The 13849-nt window shown below is 41.5% G+C and overlaps 1 protein-coding gene across 2 annotated transcripts in view; it reads right to left on the bottom strand.

Moving 5' to 3' along the window:
* Window positions 1–13849, bottom strand: part of LCOR (ligand dependent nuclear receptor corepressor) — a 115432-nt gene that overhangs the window by 58852 nt on the left and 42731 nt on the right. For both annotated transcript variants that reach the window (XM_081105263.1, XM_081105262.1), the window contains 2 exons: window positions 3471–3536; window positions 3057–3136 (listed from right to left, as the gene is read on the bottom strand). In XM_081105263.1, coding sequence (XP_080961389.1) covers window positions 3057–3136; window positions 3471–3536 — 146 coding nt within the window. The remainder of the gene's footprint in view (window positions 1–3056; window positions 3137–3470; window positions 3537–13849) is intronic.

Here is a 13849-nt window from a genome sequence, read left to right as displayed (position 1 = left end):
CAAAGAGTTCCAGCACAATCACTTTAAATCTAACAAAACTAAAGATATGTGCTTGAAAATTCATTTTCCTCTCTCTCTCCTCTCTCTCTCTCTCTCTTTCTCTCTCTCTCTCTTTTTCTTCCTCTCTCTCTCTCTCTCTCTCTCTCTCTCTCTCCTCTCACCCGGTAATATTTTCCCATTGATTTTTAGAGAAAGGAGAAGAAAGAGGGAAAGACAGAAAGAAATATCAATGTGAGAGAAGCACATCGATTGGTTGCCTCCTGCATGTGCCCCGACCAGGGCCTGGGCAGGAGAGGAGCCTGCAACCAAGGTACATGCCCTTGACCGGAATCAACCCGGGACCCTTGGGTCCGCAGGCCAATGCTCTATCCACTGAGCCAAACCAGCTAGGGATAGGCTCTTTCTCTTCCTATTTCCCATTATAAATGTTATGGCTGTCTCTGAAAAAAAATAAACCAAGTACAGGTAGTGAGGTGTCTAAGGGCAAAAAGCATCTTTCCCAGAACTAAATGTGTTGTCAACTGGAAATACTCTAATTAGAAAACCAACTAAAAATTGTAGAACAGTAATAACATCTGTTTTAAAACTACATGATCCCATACCTTGCTATTTATGTATTTTCTTCTAAAAATATTCAGTCAATATTTCACCCTCATATAGCAATGGAAAACTCAATCACATTACAAGAATGTACTGTACTCAACTACTAAACATAGAAGGGCTCAATACTACCCTGAAGAAAAGGGTAACTAATAGTTGCTCCTTCTATTAAATGACTTGCTCAGTAAATAGTGACAACATACCAACACAAACACACACACAGTTTAAAATGACGAACTTCAACTTCATTGGCGGTTGCTTAATTCTCTGGTCTCTCTTTTTCAAACCACACTAAATTTCAAAACACTTTCCTAATTCAATGAAAACAGACCACCATGAGTAGTCACAACTTTTTCATGTAGTAAGCAGAAAAAAACATGCCACCAAAGGACAGTGAGCAGCTCTTAAACCTGCTTTCAGATTTTAATGCACTTGTCAACAGTGGTGGTACAAGGCGACATGCAAGGGTAAAAAGAAGCATGCAGCCGGAACCGGTTTGGCTCAGTGGATAGAGCGTCGGCCTGCGGACTGAAAGGTCCCAGGTTCGATTCCGGTCAGGGGCATGTACCTGGGTTGCGGGCATATCCCCAGTGGGAGATGTGCAGGAGGCAGCTGATCGATGTTTCTCTCTCATCGATGTTTCTAACTCTCTCTCTCCCTTCCTCTCTGTAAAAAATCAATAAAATATATTTAAAAAAAAAAAAAAAAAAGAAGCATGCAATATGGCTCACAGTCTTCAGAGGTGGACAATATAGTCAGGAATACAAGATTCAAACATAGAAAAGGATGCACGAAATAACACTGAGTAATAAATGACAAATAATTGGTATAGATAATATTTACTGCAACAGCGTGAAGGGTTGAAACAGCAATAAGAGCAAAGGTTTGCCATTCATAGGAAAGGAGGGGCTTAGGCAAGAGTAAGAGCAAGGAGGATTCAAGCTATTGAGAATAACATATTGAGAATATGCTGTAATCCAAATAGTAAAAGCATGTTGTTTAATACAAATTATCAGACCAGTTTATCTAAAAAAAAATATACAAAACACGAGTGGGACAGCATTAGGAAGAAAAATGAACTGTGGGGGGCACCGAGTCACTGAGTATTAGGCTAATGTACCCAGAAGACAAAGAGAAAATCACTGGAGACTCAGTATAGGGTAACATTCCCACACTATGGAGGGGTGAGGGTCAAGCCTGTAGCAGTGTTTAACAGACTGAAGACAACTGAGGGATGAATCATGCTATTTCAGTAGTTAAGAAATAATGCTAAAAGCCTGAAGTACAATGATGAATGGGGGGTGGGGAGGGGATGAAATTTGGTGAGGGAACAACTGATATAACCTGGTCAATGACATAAAACTAGACATGTACAAGGCAGAGGAAGGAATTCAAAATGTTTCCAAAGCTTTAAAACTGAGGACAGGAGTAGCATGAAAAGAAACATAAGACAGAAAACCATTACTAATAAATTTTTCCAACAATTGAAATGTTTTTAAACCAAAATTCTTATATATTTATTTAACACAAAACAAAGCACAAACCCAAAGGTACAGCCAATTTCTGCAGTTGAATAAAAAGAGTGTTCGTGCTCAAATATTATGAACATCTTATACTAAAGAAGGAACCACAATCTATCATAAATCTACATAAATTAGTAGCTAGTTGATCCAGATCCATGTTGCTATTCTTTGTGTCCAAATGACTCCCATTACTTGAATTACCATACACTTCATATTTAAAATAAATAACTAGGCAGAATAATTAACTGACACCCCGTTAGTTATTCTGCCTAGTGAACTATATGAATAAAAGCAACACATGCTGGACTATAGATTTCTCAAAAGGCTAATCAACAGACTAGAAACACTAAATTGGAAACTGAGTTACCATCAAATCCTTTATAAATAAACTAGTGGCCTGCTGCATGGATTCATGCACATTGAAAGGAAATTGATTAGAAGGTGGCCAGTGGGGTGGGACTGGGTGAGACGGGCTGGACACGCCCTGGAGCCAGCCTCCCTTGGTCCCTCCCCACCGGCTGCATCTGGGCAGCACTGTGCCACAGCTCGAAGGGCATCTGCAGTCACCACAGCTCGGCAGTAAACCAGATTCTGGGTGACAGTGCCCCAGCAACAACATAACCCATGGCCGAAGGTGAAATTGTGCGGCCTGTGAGGAATAAGGCTCCCTCTTTGCTGGTTCTTGGATGCGTCACCCAAGAACCGCTGCTGCCAAGTCAATGCAGCTTGGCAGTTCCTGCACTGAACATCTGCCCCCTGGTGGTCAGTGCGTGTCATATATACTGGCCAGTCGGCCGGTCACTTAGCCTTTTATATATATAGATACAGACTCACACCTTTCTTTTCCTACAAGTCTCCACCAAAGTAATCAAATTTTGAAAAAATAAAAACCATAAAATACACTAGACAAGTTTCATTGAGTTTCTTGGTTACCTTTACTTTATCTCTTCTCAAGCAACAGAATAGACAATTTTCATCAAAAGTCCAATCAGAAATGCTTTCAGGTTGACAGTCTGCAAAAATAGTAGGAATAACAAATTAATAGTCACAGATGAGGATTTTTCAGGAAACAAATGAGAATGTCAAAAATATTATTTTAACAAAAAAACTTTACTTAATAGTAGACAGGTTCCTATTTATGTAAAATCTTAACAATAACTGCTCACTAGTTAATATACCTTCTTCATACATATACTTTGCATTAGTAACTAAACACAAAAAGATGCTTACATTGATATAGCTTTAACCAACAAAACTATGAATAAAAAGGAGAAGACAGAGGCTAAAATCACCAAGGTATCATGTCACCAGGATGACTTTTAAATAACAAAAAAATATTGTGAATACCTTTAAATAAACTGAGATCTTTTAAAAATGCAGGTCCAAACAGCCCTTCAAGAATACTTTCAAACCCTGAAAGGATGGAAAAAAATCCATTATTATAATATTCCCTATTGTAATTTAATATTAATCCGTCACATGAAATAATGATAGGGTTTTCCTCCAGTTCTCAAGGATCCCCAGATTATTACTGAAGAGATGCTAAGAGAAGAGTGTCAACGACAAATCTTAAAAAAAGGCTTTGCATTTTTATCAATGATTAACATTCAATACAAATTCAGAGCACACTCAAGAACTATATAAAACAGACAATGCTAGAAATAACTAATAAAGGAATGGAAACTCATGGGTTCTCGTACCATCTTCCAAAATCCCAAATACCTATTTATATAAACATTCAAAGTCTAGTTTAAAAGGTGCCTTTCCCAGTAAGAGTCAAACTGCTTCAAAGTTTCCACAACAGTCTGGATTAATCAAATAATATGTTTCTAAAATCAACTGAGACAACATATTTTCAAGCTAATAGTTTTTTTAAAAATACGCTTTTATTGATTTCAGAGAGAGGAAGGAAAAGGGAGAGACAGAAACATCAATGATGAGAGGGAAATCACTGATGGGCTGTCCCCTGCAAGCCCCCTACTGGAGTTTGAGCCCACAATCAGGCATGTGCCCTGACAGAATTGAACTGTGACCTCCTGGTTCACAGGTCTGGTATGCTCAACCACTGAGCCACACCGGCTGGGCCAAGCTAATAGTTTTTTGAAGAAGGAAAATCCTCACTGAGAACACCAATATATCACTATAGAAAAAAGCAACTATATAACATTTTAACAGAAAAACACCATTGTGATTATTTCACATTGCCACAATTAACTATTGACTGGTTCCTTTATGAGGTTAGAACCCACTAGTTATACATACAAAAATATGGGAGCCCTGGACAGTGCAACTCCGTGGTTGGAGCATCGGCCCACGCACCAAATGGTCTCAGGTTCGATTCCCAGTCAAGGGCACCTACTTAGGTTGCAGGTTGAATCCCCAGCCCAGTTGGGTGTGTGCAGGAGGCAACCAATTGATGTGTCTACCTGACACTGAGGTTTCTCTGTTTCTCTCCCCTCTCTTCCACTCTCTAATAAAGAATTTAAAAAGGAGCCCAGCCAGAGTATCTAAGTGGTTGACTGTGGACCTATGAACCAGAGGTCATGGTTCAATTCCTGGTCAGGGCACATGCCTGGATTGCGGGTTCAATCCCCAGTGTGGGGCCTGCAGGAAGCAGCAACCAATGATTCTCATCATTAATGTTTCTCTCTCCCTCTCCCTTCTTCTCTGAAATCAATAAAAAAAAATATTTTTTAAAATAAGGAAAAAAATTAAATATACCTATACATAAATATTTAAACTAGCATCATCTTGTACCAGTATAAAGTAGAAAATGAAACACACACACAAAAGTTTCTAATTTATTTAATCAAATATTCATGATCAAAGCAATTTAAAAATATCTTTGCCATCTTATTGTAAGAGTAAGGAGGGCCGAAACCAGTTTGGCTCAGTGGATAGAGCGTTGGCCTGCGAACTGAAAGGTCCCAGGTTCGATTCCGGTCAAGGGCATGTACCTGGGTTGCGGGCACATCCCCAGTAGGAGATGTGCAGGAGGCAGCTGATCGATGTTTCTCTCTCATCGATGTTTTTAACTCTCTATCTCTCTCCCTTCCTCTCTGTAAAAAATCAATAAAATATATTTTTTAAAAAAAAGAGAGTAAGGAGGAAAAAGAGGAAGGGTATCAGACTGTATCTTTATACAACATGACAGAAACAATGGATTAGAGTAGTGGTTCCCAAATTATGTGTTGTGTGCCTTACTGGGAGCTCAAATGTATCCATGTATACTTTAAGTGTGACCTTTAGAAAAAAATTAGTATGTCTTGTGTATTCAATGTACATACTACTTTTCAAATGCATAGAAATGTTACTATAATTAAGAAAACATAAGAAGTGTTACTGAACTCTTAGTAGTTAGGGGCACTACGTATTTTGTCACAATCTACTATCACCTAAGAGCCCTGAACGGTGCAACTCCGTGGTTGGAGCATCGGCCCACACACCAAATGGTCTCGGGTTCAATTCCCAGTCAAGGGCACCTACTTAGGTTGCAGGTTGAATCCCCAGCCCAGTTGGGTGTGTGCAGGAGGCAACCAACTGATTTCCCTGGTGACATAAATAATTTTTAATATTTAACTCCTATGTTCAAAAGAGAGTGAAGCACTAATTTAAAATACTATTAGAGGCCCGGTGCACAAATTCATGCACCAGTGGGGTCCCTTGGCCTGGTCTGCAGCATCAGGCCAAAACTGGCTCTCCGAAATCCCCCGAGGGATCCCAGATTGCATCCCAGATTGCAAGAGGGCACAGGCCAAGCTGGGACCCTACTGGTGCACAATTGGGGCCAGGGAGAGACACAGGAGGTTGGCCAGCCATGGAGGGACCGTGGGCATGTCCGGCCCTTCTTGCTCAGTCCCAGTCAGCCGGACCCCAGCAGCAAGCTAACCTACCAGTCGGAGCATCTGTCCCCTAGTGGTCAGTGCACATCATAGCGAGTGGTTGAGTGGCCTTAGCATATCATTAGCATATTACGCTTTGATTGGTTGAACGACTGACCGGTCGACCAGATACTTAGCATATTAGGCTTTTATTACATAGGATAGCCAGGCCCTAGCTCGTGTGGCTCGGTTGGAGTGTCTGTCAGTGGTGGGTTCGATTCCTGGTTAGGACACATACCCAGGTTTTGTTTCTGTCCCCAGTCCAGGGTCCATGTGGAAGGCAAACAAACAACATTTCTCTCTTGCTCTCTGTCCGTGTGGAAGGTAAACAAATGATGTTTCTCTCTCTCCCTCTCTCTTTCTCTCCCTCTCTCTCCCCCCCTCCCTCCTTTTGTCCCTCCCTCTGTCTCTCCCTTTCTCTCTCAGAAATTAATTAATTACTATAGCCAGGGAATACCTGAGGTTTACACACATGTTGCATTTCCTTACGACAAATTCAATTACCATAAAAGGTTTGGAAGATAAGGGGTCAGATAAGATGGTCCCTGGGAACAGTATTTTATCTGGCTATAAGAATAACATTGTAATTTTAGAAATATCTTTGTCCTTCGCATTAAGCCGTAATTAAAGAGTAATCTCTAGCAGCAGTTCTCAACCTGTAGGTCCCGACCCCTTTGGTGATCGAACGACCCTTTCACAGGGGTCACCTAAGACCATCCTGCATATCAGATATTTACATTACGATTCATAACAGTAGCAACATTACAGTTATGAAGTAGCAACGAAAATAATTTTATGGTTGGGTCACAACATGAGGAACTGTATTTAAAGGGCCAGAAGGTTGAGAACCACTGCTCTAGAGTTTGCATTATCTACACTGTAGTTAGTTGATTTTTCTGCACTATTTTTTAGGTTCTAGACTTTCCACTTATTATTAAGGAGCAACCGTTTTTTCAATTCTCCTTAGTTCTTTCCCATCAAAATTATTCCAAGAATATTAGCAAGATCAAACTACCCATTTAATAAACTGGGAAGTATGTATGCCTGTTTATTATTTGCCTGCTACAATTAAAACATTGTCTACTAAATTCTTCCCCACACTAGAGAGGAGAAAGGGTTGCACTGAGGTTTTTGAGGGTGAAGAGGCAGTGGTAGGTAAGAGAATGAAAAGGACTTGCTAGATACAATCTATCTCTGCAAACTAGATATTCCCAACACTAGCCTTAAAAAAAACAACAAAAAAAATCCCACAGGCTGCCTCCAACTCTAAAACCCTCCTACCCCCCCAAAGGAATTGATTTTAAAAATATTTCAGTATTTTGAAAGTACCAAGTACACACTGCAAATAGCTAAATGATATTACAGGTGGCTCTTATTCTGAAGAGCAAATCTAATTTGCTTTCACCTGGGTTTATAAGAAATCATAACAAATTCGAGACGTGTATGCTAAGCACAAATTCTTGAAAAGGAAAAATGTAAATACAGCAAGAACTAATATTGGGAAACAAAAACAAAACAAAGCTTTAGAAGATAAAATTTAAAAATTACAAAGGACAATGGAACCTGAAAGAATAAGAAAACAGAAAAAAACTTCATCAGTAACACGACAGTAATAAAAACCAAATCACAGAGCAAAAAGCAGTGAAAGGGAAAGACCGAAATGAAACAATAAAAAAATCTGGTCATAAAGTTAGTAATTGATCAAAATACTAACTTAAACAAGTCACTTTTCTTTTGCTCATATCTGCAACAATACATTAAACCTCATACATATTTCTGATTTGACCCTGTAAAGCCATATTTTGCTACCCTCTGTTAACTGAACTTAATGCCACTCAGTTTTATTAATATTAAATATTGGATTTAGCAGTTGCATAGCAACAAGGACTGTCTCATGTGCCATGCTTGACATTAACAAAAGGCAAATAAGGGAAGAACAAATGTATTCAAAATTTATACCATGATCTCATAGAAAAGCCATGAAGATCAATAACAAAATGTCATGGAAAATTAGATAAATACTGAAAAAGATAGCCATGTCATTATGTTCAATCACTAGGATTTAAAAAGCACTTTTATGTAATATATTACATATAAAGAAATATTAATAATTTTACTGAACATGGCCACTATCCAAGAATTCCTATCCAACATTACAACTGGTCTCAAAGCTGGTCTCCAGACTCTTCCTCACTGCAGCCTGCACTGTCTTCAGATTGCATTCCTGAAGCACTGCTTTAACAATGCTACCATCTGTTCAGAAAAATTGTACATTATATAAAAAACAAATCCCAAAATCCTAAATCCAGCAATCAAAGCAACTTATAATTTGACCCCAACCTACTGTTAAAAAGCAGCCAGTTTCACAGAACCTTCTGGCTTATTCTCACAGCTCCAGTCAGGTTGGTGTTCTAATATAGTCAGTTATCATTTCTACCTCCTAATATTTTCTCAAGCCTTTGTATCTCATCTCTGCCCAAATAAATTATCTTCTTCAAGGCACTCTTCAATTTACTTAAGAAATACATATTCACTTCTTCAATATACATTAACTAAGAGCCTGCCTTCCAACCAGGGTCAGTGGCTGGCACTGAACAGGCAGTGGTGAGCAAACATGATGCCTGCCCTCATGGAGCTTCGGTTTCTAGTTTTTTCATCTTCAGAATTCATATATCATTTCCTCCTTTTAAGTAAATGTCAGTTGCCTTATGTTTCCTGTCATGTGTAAAGTACTGTCTACGTAAGTATTCTGTAAAATAATATTTGTTATAGGCTATCTAAACCCTGTTGTTGTTTTTTAAGTACATTTTATTGATTTTTTTACAAAGAGGAAAGGAGAGGAATATAGTTAGAAACATCGATGAGAGAGAAACATCGACCAGCTGCCTCCTGCACACGTCCTACTGGGGATGTGCCTGCAACCAAGGTACATGCCCTTGACCGGAATCGAACCTGGAACCCTTCAGTCTGGAGGCCAACCCTCTATCCACTGAGCCAAACCCGTTAGGGCTATCTAAACCCTGTTTTATTTTTCATACATTTGTATCTCCTCTCCTCACAGAGATTTAATGCTCCAGAAAGGATGGAAAGGTCTTCCTGTTTCCCACAATGTTTCTCTTATACTAGGGCTCTATATGCCTGATTTTGAGCTTCTAGTTTAATCAGAAAACTCTGGAAAGATAGAAGATTACAATTTATCACATATTTTCCTCTTCGATCTAAATCAGAATCTCTTCTCCATTTCTAACTAAAGGGGGAAAGGCAGGTCATGAAAAGTAACAGGATAGGAACATATACACAAGCCAACTAAGGTAAGCAATACACCCTGTACTTTTGAAATAAAGAAACAATTACTGAATAAAAAATGGCTCCTGGGTCTTAGGAACCTCTCCTCTGAAATATCAGATTAGCAATTTGAGAAACAAAAGGGTGCTGAAGAAAACCTAGGAGCAAATCAGAAAATTAGCTACTTTTACATCAAGGTCCCTTGGGTACCTTGTACAACTTGATGCTTGGTATAAAAGAGCTTAATTTTCAACAGAGTATCCTATCTAATAAAAGAGAAACATGGTAATTAGCATACGACTGCTACCCTTCCCACGGGCTAATCAGGGCGATATGCAAATTAACTGCCAGCCAAGATGGCAGCTGGCAGCCAGGCAGCTTGAAACTAACATGAGGCTTGCTTGCTTCAGTGATGGAGGACTCCAACGTTCCCCGCCTGCCTTGCTGGCCTCTGAGCCTGCAGTTTGAAACATTGTAACAAATATAGAAGCTAAACAAAACCCCAGAAACCTGCTTTCAGCGAGCCGGGATCTCAGAGCTGGAGTTATACATTGTTTCGATTATAGAACCCAAACAAACCAGATACCTGCTTTCAGCAGCAGAGGCCTCAGAGCTGGAGCCAGAGCTAAAGCTGGCCCAGAATAAAAAAAAAAAGAAAAAGAAAAAAAGGAGCAGTTGGGAGCTTCAGTCACCCACCAGCGTGAAAACAGCCCTCAGCCCCTCACCCAGGCTGGCCAGGCACCCCAGTGGGGACCCCCACCCTGAAGGGTGTGTGACCAGCTGCAAACAGTCATCATCCCCTCACCCAGGCTGGACAGGCACCCCAGTGGGGACCCCCACCCTGAAGGGTGTGTGACCAGCTGCAAACAGCCATCATCCCCTCACCCAGGCTGGCCAGGCACCCCAGTGGGGACCCCCACCCTGATCCAGGACACCCTTCAGGGCAAACCAGCCAGCCCCACCCATGCACCAGGTATCTATCCTATATAGTAAAAGGGTAATATGCCTCCCAGCACCGGGATCAGCGGAGCCAAGAGGCCTCCCGGCACCGGGATCAGCGTGACAGGGGGCAGCGTCCAAACCCCCTGATTGCCCTGCGGCTCTGTGTGTGACAGGGGGCGGGGCCACAACCTCCCTATCCGCCCTGCTCTGTTCATGACAGGGGAAGGCGCCCCAACCTCCTGATCAGCCCTGCTCTGTGCCTGATACGGGGGAGCTCCCCAACCCCCTGATCGCCCTGCGGCTCTGTGTGTGACAGGGTGCGGTGCCCCAACCCCCCCCCCCCACGGGCCCTGCTCTGTGTGTGACAGGGTAGAGCCATAACCTCCCCATCGGCCCTGCCCTGAGTGTGAGAGTGGCGGCGCCCCAACCCCCCAATCGGCCCTACCCTGAGCGTGACTGAGGGTGGCATCGCAACCTCCCAATCCGACCTGCTCTGTGCATGACAGGGGGCGGCGCCCCAACTCCCCAATCGGTCCTGCTCTGAGCCCGACCAGGGGCTGCACCTAGAGAGTGGGCCTGCCCTCTGCCACCTGGGAGCAGGCCTAAGCCAGCAGGGCATTATGTCCCGAGGGGTCCCAGACTGTGAGAGGGCACAGGCCAGGCTGAGGGACCCCCTTTTCCCCCCAAGTGCACAAATTTTTGTGCACCGGGCCTCTAGTTACTTTATAAAATATCAGTTCAAAGGTGCCTGCTAGTAACAATCACCTACTAATCTACTAGTATATAATACAAGCCTAAGTGACCGTTACCTTGGAACGACCAGAACGACTGGTCGCTATGATGCGCACTGACCACCAGGGGGCAGGCGCTCAACACAGGAGCTGCCCCCTGGTGGTAAGTGCACTCCCACAGGGATAGCGCTGCTAGCCAGAAGCTGGGCTCATGGCTGGTGAGCGCAGCAGGAAGCGGGCCTAAGCCAGCAGTTGGACATCCCCTGAGGGCCCCTGGACTGCGAGAAGGAGCAGGCCAGGCTGAGGGAGCCCCTCCAATCCATGAATTTTGTGCACTGGGCCTCTAGGGTCCTAACAAACAAAGACGGCACTGACATTATCTGGAGTTCTTTGTTTAAAACTTAAGGGTATTATTACTTTCTGACATCACACTGAACTCCAAGTGAGCCCCAAAATGAAAGTAATTAAAAAGCACCAGATTTTATAATCTTTTCTGTTTTATCCAAGATAATATAAGGTAATTAACAACTCTTCATTGATGTTCCAACTATCTCAGTATGTCATGCAACTAAAGAAATGTGGATGAACTTCTATAAGTAATGATAAAAAAACAGGCTCCTCTTCTCTTTTCTTTAGGCAATCCACCCCACCATTGGACAACTACATTCATTGAGAGTTCTTCCTCTCTCTCCGAGCATCTGTTCCTGGCCTAGGCACTTTGAGGAGCCCATTTGCTGACATGGTTCACTTATTACCCCTCAGAATAACACAGCATGAGAAGTGATGAAAAAACTTGACCAGATATACTGAAGAGAAACAATAATTTAAGTATAATTAATGCCCAAACTGAAACAGAATTAGTGAAGAAAAAATATACTAGAACTTAAAGAAAAATTATAAATAGTATTTCTACTGCGACCAGGGAGGAATGGCATTATTTTTTTTTTTTTAAAGAAAATGCTGCTCTAAAAAGAGAGTGAAAAATATGTTTGAGGGAAGGGAAAAACAAAAATGCCAAAAGAACCAAATAGAGGTACTGAGTAGGAAAATATATAACCAATTAGTGATTTAGAAAACCAACCTAAGAAATGTCTTCATAATGTATACTGAATCTGAAGACACAGAAATCATGAGAAAAAGATGAGAAGTGGCCAGAATATTCAATATCTGTAAAATAGGGTTTTCAGAACAAGAAAAGTTAATAAATATAAATAAGAAATTTTAAAAAGTGGGTGGGAGAAGAAGGAAAAAAAATAAAACGTCCTAACATTAAATAGTATCTTGAGTCTTCATTATCTGATGGCTCTGAGAAGTACTGGGGCAGAATCCCAGTGGGGGAAAGCACACACATACATATATAACTCTCCTGGTAAAATAACTCAATTTCAAGAATAAAAATTTTTAAGCTCCAAAGACAGGGTATTTTTACTTAATTTTATTTGAAATAAGAGGAAAGAGACTTAGACTGCTACTTATTTCATCAGTAAAAGTAAATGCCAAAAGTCAATGGAGCTATGTTCACAAAACTCTGAACGTTTTGTAGCCAATTTATTATTCATAGACAGGGGTAAAAGGAAGACATTACTAGATATGCTCTGATTTGGAAAGTAAGCCATTCACTCTGAGGTAGGTTATATAAAGTAGTTTAGCTAAATAAAAAATGACTCAGAACAAAGACCTCAAAAAAGGAGAAAATACTACACACACACACACACACACACACACACACACACACAGCTGGTGTGGCTCAGTGGTTGATCATCCACCTATGAAGAACCAGGAGGTCGTGGTTCGATTCCAGATCAGGGCATATGCCCGGGCTGCAGGCTCAATCCCCATTGTGGGGTGTGCCAGAGGCAGCCGATCAATATTCTCTCTCATCATTAATGTCTCTCTCTCTGAAGTCAATAATATAAAAAAAGTGGCAAGCAATATACCAGTATTAGTTAAGTGTCAATATAGGGATTCTGTTTAACATAAAAAGAATTCTTTAAATAGATAAACACAATATAATTTTAAAAATTAAGAATAACATCCCAAATTATTACAACAAAATCTTCGGTGAAGTAGAGTAAAATATGTTAAATTAAGATCAAGTGTGCTTGTGGAGGGAGCAATTTGTAATACTCATAAAATTTTTATATCAACTAGTGGCCCAGTGCACGGATTCATGCACGTTGAAAGGAAATTAATTAGAAGAAAAATTTGTGCAGTAATTATGTTACTACAAAAAATTACATCCTGCCGAAACCGGTTTGGCTCAGTGGATAGAGCGTCGGCCTGCGGACTGAAAGGTCCCAGGTTCGATTCCGGTCAAGGGCATGTACCTGGGTTGCAGGCATATCCCCAGTGGGAGATGTGCAGGAGGCAGCTGATCGATGTTTCTCTCTCATCGATGTTTCTAACTCTCTATCTCTCTCCCTTCCTCTCTGTAAAAAATCAATAAAAAATATATTTTAAAAAAAAAATTACATCCTATATAATAACTATCCTATATAATAAAAGCCTAATATGCTTAAGTGTCTGACCGTTCATTTGCCTGGTCGCTATGACACGCACTGACCACCAGGGGGCAGACGCTCCAACCGGTAGGTTAGCTTGCTGCTGGGGTCCGGCCTATCAGGACTGGGCAAGACGGGCCAGACTCTCCCTGGAGCCCTCCTGTGGTCCCTCCCCAGCCCCGATCATGCACCGGTGGGGTCCCTCAGCCTAGCCTGCGCCCTCTAGCAATCTGGGACCTCTCGGGGGATGTCAGAGAGCCGGTTTCAGCCCGATCCCCGCAGGCCAGGCCAAGAGAACCCATCAGTGCACGAACCCGTGCAGCAGGCCTCTAGTAGTATATATAATATCCTATATAATAAAAGCCCAGTGACCGAATGGTGGAACG

The sequence above is a fragment of the Myotis nattereri genome (assembly GCF_964212035.1).
Source record: "Myotis nattereri genome assembly, chromosome: 13".
Lineage (NCBI taxonomy): Eukaryota > Metazoa > Chordata > Mammalia > Chiroptera > Vespertilionidae > Myotis > Myotis nattereri.
This window is presented reverse-complemented; position numbering and strand designations above follow the sequence as displayed.